The sequence below is a fragment of the Solanum dulcamara genome, chromosome 12 (assembly GCF_947179165.1).
Source record: "Solanum dulcamara chromosome 12, daSolDulc1.2, whole genome shotgun sequence".
Taxonomy (NCBI): Eukaryota; Viridiplantae; Streptophyta; class Magnoliopsida; order Solanales; family Solanaceae; genus Solanum; species Solanum dulcamara.
In genome coordinates this window covers 1,059,704-1,070,408 of record NC_077248.1, presented here as the reverse complement: position 1 = coordinate 1,070,408, position 10,705 = coordinate 1,059,704, and the positions used below count along the sequence as shown (strand labels likewise).

Below are 10,705 nucleotides of genomic sequence, written 5' to 3'. Positions count from 1 at the left end.
TATCTTATGTTGTTTTTATTCTCTTTAATTTCTTTATTATTATTTTCTGCTTAAAGGCGATTCGAAAAGGACAGAAATGAGTCGGTACTTTTTTCCAACAACCATAACATAATAATAAAGTTTTATATATTTTCTTCGTTTATTTTTACTTGTCATATTTTAAATTTTTTTTTTTACGCAATGCATGATGCCCAGATAGATGTGAGTATTTGAAAGATTAATAAGACTATTTTACTAGTATAGTTATTGAAAAGTAATTTATGAAATAAATAATTAATATTAAGAATAAAATATAAAAAAATAATACGTAATATTATAAAAAGACAAATGAAACTGAAATTTACTTTTAAAATTATGAATAAATAAATATAAAAATTAGACCGGAAAATTCAGATCAAAGGATACTTTCGTCAACCAAATCCTCACAAATTAATGTCAAGCACGCAAGTAATTCTTATCATTTTGACAACCTTTACTATTTACAAACGTGTTAGAATCTCATGCATCCAAGTCTTATATGTATCCACGTATCACTTGAATTCCACGTGGCATCACCCACGTCCTTGTCAAACCACGCCAAACGATGAACAATTTTGTCCTTTGCATTATTCATAATTAAGAAACTTTATATTATAGTTCTTCGAGACATATTTTTCTAAACGAATGAGAGCCAATTCAAATAAATTAACAGAAAAGAAAAGGAAGAATTTGTAGATGGAAGCAGCAAAGGAGACAGCAGCTAATGTTGCCGCTTCGGCTAAGTCTGGCATGGAAAAAACCAAGGCAGTTGTTACAGAGAAGGTTTTTTCTTCTCCATTTTTTTTTATTTGTCAAGATTCAAATTTAGAGTTTAAAATTCTATGTGCAACCAATGTTTTTACTTTATATTGGATTAAGTTTATTTGTAATACTACTAATAAATAATACTCAATTCTCTATCATAATAAAGGCGTCTGGATCCAAAATTTAAGCTCTATAGCTAGCTTTAGTTTTTTAAAAATTTAATATTGAATTTATTGTGAACTTATCTGTATAATTCTAAATTTTAAAGATTTTTTATTACTGTCGAAACCATCTGTAAACTCTCGGTAAGGGTGTTGTTTGTTTGATTATTTTTTTGGTCGTTAGCAAAATAAAAAGAAAAAACATAAGTAATTAATACATCTGATTTGTTATATACTCTCTCCTCCGTCTCAATTTATTACGATACTGAATTTTTATATATTTTTATTTGTCAATGAAGTATTATCACTAATAGTATAGGTTACGTGTATATAAATTTCATTTCAAATATTTTATGCGCAAATTTAAACTCTTTGACATTTGGAAAACGAAAAGTCTCGTACAAATTGAGACGGGAGGGAGTGTTATAACCGATTAAATTGAAATTTTGTTGAACAGGCGGAGAAATTAACGACAAGTGATCCAGTGCAAAGACAAATGGCGACGGAGGCAAAGGAACAGAAAATCCATCAAGCGGAGATGGATAAGCTGGCGGCACAGGAGCAGAACGCCGCCTCTAGACAAGCGGCTGCCACCGGAGGAACTACTGCATATACCGCTACTGGCGGTGGCGTGGGTCTCGGTCACACCTCCCTTGGGACACATGGCACGACCACAGGTCATACTGGTCTTGGTCACGCCACTGGTACACATGGCATTACTCCAGGTCATACTGGTCTTGGTCACACCACTGGTACACATGGCATCACACCAGGTCATTCTGGTCTCGATCACACCAGTCGTACACATGGCACTACTCCAGGTCAAACTACTGGTGTGATCGGGACACATGGCGTTACTACCGGTGTGATGCCGGGAGGCGCGGCAGCAGAGCACCCGACCGAGACCACAACGGGCGTATCCACCGGAGACAACCATGGATCGACCACCGGTTCTGCCTTTTAATTAGATAGGAAGTTCTCTTTCTTCTGTGAGTTGTAAAATTAGTTCGTTGTAAAGTTTTTAGGGAGGTTAGTTGATATAATTTTGGAGTACAAATACAGGATGGATCTTTAATATAAGTAGTGTATTAAGAGTTTTTTCTTGCTCTCTCTTTTTTCCCCTTATTTCTCAAAGGATTTGAGTAAACATACATCTTTCCATTGAGTCACCTTATATCAGGTAAAATATTTCATTTGTAAGATTTCAAATTTTATATTTTTAGGTAAATCATAAACTTACACGGAGAAATCAATAAAATTCTTAATAAATTTTAGAATGGCGTATAGTTATAGTTGTAATTTGAATAAATTTTCGTAGTCTAATTTGAGCCATACAATTTAAAGTAATTTTGAATTTCCCTTACAATTATATTTGATTTTTTCTTTATATTAAGGATGTTCAACAATTCACATATAACTAAACAAAATTGTTTTAACACTATTTGTGCATAATGTAATTTTTCTGACTACCGTTGAAATATTCACTTTTTGTCTCCTAATAAGAATACTTATATTAAACTTCTTTCGCAAATAAGAAGTTAATTTCGAATTCAATATAGGATAGTGTTCAGCTTATAATTTGAATTTTGAAAGAGTTCCTTTTACTGATAGTAGATATATCAAAATCTGATCACTTTTTAATAATAATAATCACTCATAGCATGAGTATAATACTAACCTTTTTTATAATAACAAGAAAGATAACGCAGGTTTGATTCATGGGCGGGTACTCATATATCAATCAAGGTTAAGATCCCTTTCTCTTCCCTTTTTCCATTTTAGCTTTCAAAAAAAAATTGTATATTGATTCCTTCACATATCAATTGCTTAATTTTAGAGTTTTACTTTTTAATAACTTTTCAAGCATTATAATCTAGTTATTAGTTATTGAAAATATCTTTTCTAACTAAGAGTATATTTAATGTGATATAGCAATAATAAATTATCTCAATATATAATAAAGAGTGTCGGTACTCCGACCCATTCAGGGCGTCTCAAGGCACGTGTCTTATTTTCTTTAACAAATAGATTATAATTTTTTTTATCAAAATTGAATAATATTTAAAGAAAAAATAAATTTTACATAAAAAATGAAAGAATTAGTAGATTACTACGTCTCATAAAAAATAATTTTTAAAAAGAATGATTATATTATTAATTAAAAAAGATATATATTAAAAAATTAATTATATAAAATGCAGAGTATTTGTTTAGACAGATTAAAATTAAAAATGTATCGTCTAAAAAATTGATTGTCTTTATAGTTACTTTACTACTGAAAAATGGAATAATAGAGTTAGTGCTCTAAAATCAAATCAAACGAAAATATCTTTTCCAACTGAGAGTATATTTAATGTGATATAGCAATAATAAATTATCTCAATATATAGTAAAGAGTGTCGGTACTCCGACCCATTCAGATGTCGGTACTCCGACCCATTCAAATGCATGACATTATAATTCAAAGCCATCTGTTGATACAAATCCAAAAAGGAATTAAGATGTCTATCTAAACTACTGGAAATGAAACGTGTCAAGACCTCAAGGATCCTACATCTCACGATGCACCACGCGTACATTTATAAATATTTACGTGGCATCACTCGGTAATATATCCAATTCCTATATAAACTCAGTCTTATAGTTTCCACTTAGCAACAAAACAAAATTACAATTACTAACACTTTGGAGAAGAAGTGAGTTGATTGATTAGTGAAGAAAACAAGAAAAATGCAGGCAGGAAAGGATGCAGCAGCTGCAGCCAAGGCTGGCATGGAGAAGACCAAAGCCAATGTTCAAGAAAAGGTTTCCTTTCTTTAATTGGTTTTCTTAAGTATGTGTATTATCTGTTTGGATTGACTTATTTAGTTTATAAGTTAAATTTTTTTATAACTTTTAAAAAAAATATGTGCAAGTTAATATTTTTTTTGATTTATAATAAGTTGTTTTTAACTTATAAACTGTTTAAAATAAATTTAATAAAATAATTTATAAATTGCTTAAAATAAATTTATTCAAATAAACTTAATTATTTATTGAGGCTTATTTTAAGCACAAAATAATTTTAAATTAGGCCAGTCAAAGATTCAAAAAAAATTAAAAAACAGCTTATAAGCATTTTATAAATCAATTCAAATGCCCTCTATGTCTCTGTTTAGTGGTGTCAGATAAGCAATTGAATCGAGTTATTTAATAAGAGGATTATTAATCCGTATAAAATTTACCGAGTTAAAATATATCATAATTTAATTCATTTGATCTTATTAAATTTTAATTTTTTTTTTTAAAAATAAATATTTTAATAAGTTGAACTAAATATCAGGCTAGTTTCTTATCAATTGAGCTACGAAAATGAACGACAATAGCCCACCTAAGCTTGTACATTTATATCGTCTCTAGCTATAGTATGTGGAGTTTACATTTAAAAGGTCCTCTAAAGTCAAAAAAGTGTGTAAATACTAAATTCCAATTTTCCAGCTTCTTTAACGTGCAGATCAGATGGAAAGATTTAAAGTTTTGCAGAGTTTAATCTACAAAAATTTTAATATCAAACTTATTATTATGACTTTTTAAAGTTATGAATGCATATTTTACGGGTAAATTAAAATAAAAATGAACAGACAGAGAAGATGACTACAATTGATCCGTTGAAGAAAGAGATGGCGACGGAGAAGAAAGAGGACACGGTGGCGGCAGCAGAGATGGACAAGAGAGCAGCAAAAGCACAGCATGAACCTGGAAAACATGGAGGAGCTACCACTGGCACTGGTTATGGTACCACTGGCACTAATACTACTTTTTAGAAGGAAAGAAAAAACAAGGAAGCTAGCTATCTTAAGATCTTGGTGTATGTTTTTTTTTTTTTTTGGTTTTGTTGTTGGGGGAGGGATGTGATTTCACACTTTAGTGTGGGTGTTAGTTATTACATGATGACACCAAATTAAATAAATAAAATGGTACTCTTCCTATCTTTAGATTATATCTAATATGCTGTGTCTCATAAATTCGTTCTTCCTATCTTTTTTATTAAATCTTTAATTCGTTCTTCCTATCTTTAGAACTATTAACTAAAAAATTAAATCTCAAAACTATATTAAAGATTACCGAGGGAAGTGTTTCACTAAATTTCAACATTTAGTGAACGTGTATTAGTCTTATAGGTGGCAATATAGTATTCAATCATATATAAGAGATGAAGAGGGAAACACTTCCCTCGGTACGAGGGAGGAACGAATTATGAATGTTGGAAATGTTTTAATAAATGTTGTAACATGTTATTTTGGATGTTACTTCCTGGTTAGACTTCAATTTCTACGAATTCAATAACAATTTCTTGGGTTGGATCATCAGCTTTAAGGTAAAACAAGAACTCGTAAGGATCGATTTCCTTATTATTATAGTATAAATTATGTATGCCCTCATCATCTTCATAAAAAATAGTGGAATCACTCTTTACTAGCTTCGAATTTAGAAGATCTAAAAGATCATTAAGCCCGTATTGAAAATCTGAATTAAATCAGAATTAAACAAGCTTTTACCCTACATTCGATTCTCGAGACAAATAAAATAATCAAACAAGCTTTTACTCTACATTTGATTCTCGAGACAAATAATGTATTCTCGAGACAAATAAAATAATAAAATAATGTTAAAAGTATTCTACTTTCGCCTTCACAATACGACCACATTAATTATATTCTTTTCAACTATATTTTTATACTTTATTATTATTTTTAATATGGCATAATTTACACTAAATTACTTATTTTAGGACAAAAAGAGAACTTTATCATGTTATTCGTTAATTGATTATATCACTTATAAAAAAACTGGCAGAATATTGAAATTATTCAAATTTTGTTTGAACTAAACCCACCCCCTATTTTACGGCTGGAAAGATATATATACTTGGTTTCAAGCAGCCTTTGTTCATTGATTTCATTTTTTATAATCATTACCTTTTCAAACAATTACCTCATTGTTAGGAGAACCATTGTTAAAAATAGTAGAATTTTTTATTTTATCTCCTTGGAATTTGTTGCTTGCCAGAATTTTTATTTTACGTTAAACATAATACATAAAAAATTCCCAATTTACTCCTCATCCTAAAATGTCTCTATACCTCAGACATTTTGCTAACACTGCGATCTACTCTAACACCTGTCTTGACAGATGTAAAAAATTTAGCGAAGATTAATGATGTAAGATGCAATATTAGGACACATGTCATATAGTTATTCATTAGCCAAATATATTTAAACAGTTCAAACATAACATAAATTAATCGAACCATAAAGAGTTGTAAGAAGGAAAATCAGAGTAAGAAAATGCAGTCATTGAAGGAAAAAGCATCAAATGTTGCCGCTTCGGCAAAATCTGGTATGGAAAAAACTAAAGCTACTGTCCAAGAAAAGGTTTGTCTCTTTTTTTATTCCTTCTCTTCAATCTAAGACAATACTATAGTGTTTTGTTTGAATAACTATTGTTATACATAATATTTTCACATTTGATATAAAAGTATGCCACAAAAATAGTTTATGATTTTGTGTATCAAAAAGAGGAATATGTTTGTTTGTCTGTTTATCAAAAAGCAGAAAGACTATGAAGATAAAAAAGGCAAACACTAGTAGTTTTTTCTCATGAAGTTACGATCCTAGTTGATGCCTACATTTAAATACATTTTACGATCCTAGTTGATGCCAACATTTAAATACATTTTACGATCCTAGTTGATGCCAACATTTAAATACATTTTTACTATGTTTGTGACATTAGTGATAATTATCATCATTAATATTTTCACATTTGATATAAAAGTATGCCACAAAAATAGTTTATGATTTTGTGTATCAAAAAGAGGAATATGTTTGTTTGTCTGTTTATCAAAAAGCAGAAAGACTATGAAGATAAAAAAGGCAAACACTAGTAGTTTTTTCTCATGAAGTTACGATCCTAGTTGATGCCAACATTTAAATACATTTTACGATCCTAGTTGATGCCAACATTTAAATACATTTTTACTATGTTTGTGACATTAGTGATAATTATCATCATTAATATTTTAATATTTTATTTTGTTATATAATATATTTTTTATGAAATATTATTGATATGTTTGTGTTGCTCTAAATATTTCATTAATGGTAAATGAACATTTTAAAAACAAATTATTACTAAATATAGAAATATGTCATTTTTTTGTGTGGATTAATTAAAAACAAAAGTGAATCATATAAATTATTGGGACAGAGGACAAATCAGGGAGAAAAATATTTGAGTGATTATTATACAGGATAATTGTACGAAGAGTACAGTATTATAATGAATTTCAATTTATATGATTGTAGAATCTTCTTTAAAAAAATAAAATACAACATGAAAAGTTGAATCAATTTAAGAGAAAATCATATCATTAGAGTGAAAATGATGTTACAACGAATCGTTATTATAATGAGGTTTGCTTGTAGTTTCGAAGGGTATAGAATTTAACTAATATGAGTTGTGATTGAAGTTCGAACGAAGCTAAGAATGATAGCAGCTCTCTTTTTCTAAATAATTAAAACTTATTGAAGATCTCCCATGCTTCAAGATTGAAGTTTTCACCAGAAATCTCTGTAAAAAAAAGAATGTTGTAAAGAGATCAAGATTAAGTATTCCTTTGTTCTTGACCAATCACTCGGGAATCTTGAATTTGTATTAGGGAGGCTTTATTCTAGAGCATGTACCTTATCTACCTGAAAATTTATTTGAAGGGTACACAAGCTAAGAAAGTGTTGGATGAATATATATTCACCTTTGTATAGAGTCACGACACTAGTTTTTCACGTATAATTTTGTGCATGTTCAAATAGGTTGAGAGGATGAAAGCCCATGATCCAACAGAGAAAGAGATGGCAACAGAGAAGAAAGAAGAAAGGATCTATGAAGCAGAGATGAACAAGCAAGTAACTCAAGACCGCAATGCAGCTCTCCACCACGGCGCTGGCATAGGCACCGGGAGGCCACATTATTCAAACACAACCGTTGGTTCCACTGGACACCCAACTGGGCTCACAGATGGGGTGGTTCCATCTCACCCCATTGGAACAACCACTGGGACTCAAAGGCCATCTGCTGCTCATAACACCCATATAGGTGATGGAGCTAACCAGGGCTATGGCACTGGTAAGTATAGTTAGGCTGGGGTGGAGCACAATAAAAGTTACCGATTAACTAGAATTCAATAGTTGTAGAATACAAACGCTATTGAGAATCCAATAAATAAAAAGATTTGTGATCAGAACCCATGATCATCAAATTCTGAATCCAAATCTATAGTTAGGGTATCAGATTAAGCTAGAAATATTTGGTTTTTGTTGCCTTAATGACACTACATTTAGGTGCTTCAATTGGTATTAGGTTTTTTGGGGGTTTAATTTACCCTCTTCATGTTGTTACAAAATTCCAAGAAATGCTTAAGTTAATCCAATTTGTAACATGACAAACTAACTTAACACAACTCATAGTTTTCGTGTTAGATAGAAAAATCTATCACTTAATTGGAACAAAAGTACTAGTCGAGACATACCTCCCACTAAAAAAACACGATCTCCAATGGTTCGAGGGCCCTCCAAGAAGCAATATAACAAGAAAAAAAGAAAGGGAAGAGTCAAATCATATGTTCCCATATTGAGCCACTCGCAAAAGAGAGGATAACCAGAATTGTATCGAAGTCAAAGAAAAAAGGGAAGGACCAAAACATATGCCGACTCACAAAAAATAGGATAACCAGAATGATATTGATTTTATAAATTAATTTCTATTCTTGGCTAAGAAAGCTAACACTATGTTCTATTCTTGGCTAAGAAAGAATTAATTTTTAAAAGTTTGTTACTTTAGAAAATACTATGTTTCATGTAATTGAAGACGAAATCTCAGCACCCATTCAGCCGTTCCGAACTGAAAAAAAATAAATCAAGCTCATTACTCTTTCAAAAAGGAGAGGGCATGTACTTGTAATATAAAAACATCAAATTGCAAACTGTCCCGCAGGTGTCTTGAATGTCATTTTGCAACTCAAAACTTTTTAAGTTCACTAACTTGCAGCCACATAAAACTGAGGTTCGGGCATTGGAGATATTAAATGGATACTTTTACTTGGATTATACCAACTCTGAGTAGCGTTACAATATCTTAGTATAAAATGAATTACATACCTGTTTGAAACATATTATTAAACGGCTTGAAAAAAATCATTGCAGTACATAGTAGGTAGAAACGTAACTTTGGAGGACTGTTGCAATATTATATATCAGAGTTCCCCTGTGTCCTCCAAGTGTATTACAACATGTAAATACTTATCTCTCTGGATATCGTTAACAGACTCTTGTCTCGTCATTAAACTGTTAGCGCAATTTTTGAGAATTCATCAGGCAAATATATATACTTTTGAGTTTCAAACAACAGGAGAATGTTAAACGTTTGAATCTTACACTTGATCACAATAAATTTAAAGTTCAAAAATTGTCATTAGGTGGGAAAGATTTGAACCTGGAAAACTTTGTGCATGGCTTCGTTTTGCTTCATATACCACCTGATAACCTTGTAAATAGTTAGACAACAAGTTGTCTCTCTTCAAAATTTTCTTCCCCTTCTTTCGATTTATGGAAGCCTCTCTTTATCCTCATAAACACAAATTTTTTACTTCTTTTTCAGGAGAGTATTTTACTCAATTCAGCCAGCAACCATTCTTGCTCTTCCGCCTCCCCTGATATCAAGAGAAGTCCGAAAAAAGTAGCCAAAAGAAATACAGAAAAGCTTCCAATACATGAGACATGAACGTACCAAACTCTACACAACATAAGCGAACAGTGCAGATAATGCAAACAGTACTCCTTTATAAAATTCAAATTACAAGTATGACGAGTAAACAACAGTTCAGAAAGGCCAAACAAGTATGAAACTGAGAACAAAACTAGATCTATAGACTTTGAAAACCTGGATTTGATTTCTTAAAACCTCCGTTGAAGTTAGGACCAGCTTCATTTTTGCTTCTCTTCCGGAAATTCATAGCTAGTAAAACTCTCAGATTCCAATAAAATGAACAAAAAAATAATACTCTGGAACAAAACAGAAGGCTAAGTATTTAAATCAATCGAAGTAGACGAATGAGAAAGAAATAGTAGGCTAAAACCCTAACCCTAGAACTAGGGTTTATCGGTGAAGGAGAAGAGAGTGAAGAGGAGGAAAATGAGATATATATGAACAATAGATAATAATGGGAGTATCTTTGATATTTTTTTGAATTTATTTGGAGGAAAAAATTAGGATGTGGAAAAATTGGAGGAAGTCATATGCTATATCAAATTACGTGCACTTTATGGATATACTATTTTAGGGCTTTAGTTTTTTTTTTGGGGCCTTTGAATTAGGTCCAATAGGTCGATGCTCATGACGAAGGATAGACAAATTTCTAGGCTGATAAATTTTTGAAGAAGCTATGTACGTAATATTTTAGGCGAATATCATATTGAAATGGAAGAAGAGAGTGGAGAATTTTATAAGGCATAATACAAATACTCATAATATATATGCTTTTGAACTCAATGATGGTGTAACTCGAGAGATAAATTTTAATGTCTGCTGGAAGCGAAAAATATTTAATATGAATTTTTGATCATGACAATTATGATACTAAAGTCAAACATTAATTCAATATAGCGGTGTGAAAAATCTCAATCCTAAGGGAGTCTATGTAACGGTTCGTCATGAAAGGCATAAGA

At 31.0% G+C, this 10,705-nt stretch overlaps 3 protein-coding genes across 3 annotated transcripts; all 3 read left to right on the top strand.

Moving 5' to 3' along the window:
- The first annotated feature begins 639 nt into the window (after positions 1–639).
- LOC129877689 (late embryogenesis abundant protein 46-like) lies at positions 640–2,041 on the top strand. The gene is made up of 2 exons (XM_055953217.1): positions 640–801; positions 1,402–2,041. The coding sequence occupies exons 1-2, from the start codon at positions 715–717 to the stop codon at positions 1,906–1,908; spliced, it is 594 nt and encodes a 197-aa protein (XP_055809192.1). The 5' UTR covers positions 640–714; the 3' UTR covers positions 1,909–2,041.
- Positions 2,042–3,588: 1,547 nt separating this feature from the next.
- LOC129877690 (protein LE25-like) lies at positions 3,589–4,930 on the top strand. Its single transcript, XM_055953218.1, has 2 exons — positions 3,589–3,749; positions 4,565–4,930. The coding sequence occupies exons 1-2, from the start codon at positions 3,675–3,677 to the stop codon at positions 4,745–4,747; spliced, it is 258 nt and encodes an 85-aa protein (XP_055809193.1). The 5' UTR covers positions 3,589–3,674; the 3' UTR covers positions 4,748–4,930.
- Positions 4,931–6,258: 1,328 nt separating this feature from the next.
- On the top strand, positions 6,259–8,420 carry LOC129877447 (11 kDa late embryogenesis abundant protein-like). The gene is made up of 2 exons (XM_055952948.1): positions 6,259–6,358; positions 7,796–8,420. Exons 1-2 carry the CDS (start codon positions 6,272–6,274, stop codon positions 8,120–8,122), a joined length of 414 nt encoding a protein of 137 aa, XP_055808923.1. The 5' UTR covers positions 6,259–6,271; the 3' UTR covers positions 8,123–8,420.
- The last annotated feature ends 2,285 nt before the right edge of the window (positions 8,421–10,705 follow it).

Coding starts and splice junctions, on each gene's coding strand:
- LOC129877689 (XM_055953217.1), top strand. CDS start 715: ATGGAAGCAGCAAAGGAGACAGCAGCTAATGTTGCCGCTTCGGCTAAG. Junction 802..1,401: donor AGGCAGTTGTTACAGAGAAG/GTTTTTTCTTCT, acceptor TTTGTTGAACAG/GCGGAGAAATTAACGACAAG.
- LOC129877690 (XM_055953218.1), top strand. CDS start 3,675: ATGCAGGCAGGAAAGGATGCAGCAGCTGCAGCCAAGGCTGGCATGGAG. Junction 3,750..4,564: donor AAGCCAATGTTCAAGAAAAG/GTTTCCTTTCTT, acceptor AAAAATGAACAG/ACAGAGAAGATGACTACAAT.
- LOC129877447 (XM_055952948.1), top strand. CDS start 6,272: ATGCAGTCATTGAAGGAAAAAGCATCAAATGTTGCCGCTTCGGCAAAA. Junction 6,359..7,795: donor AAGCTACTGTCCAAGAAAAG/GTTTGTCTCTTT, acceptor ATGTTCAAATAG/GTTGAGAGGATGAAAGCCCA.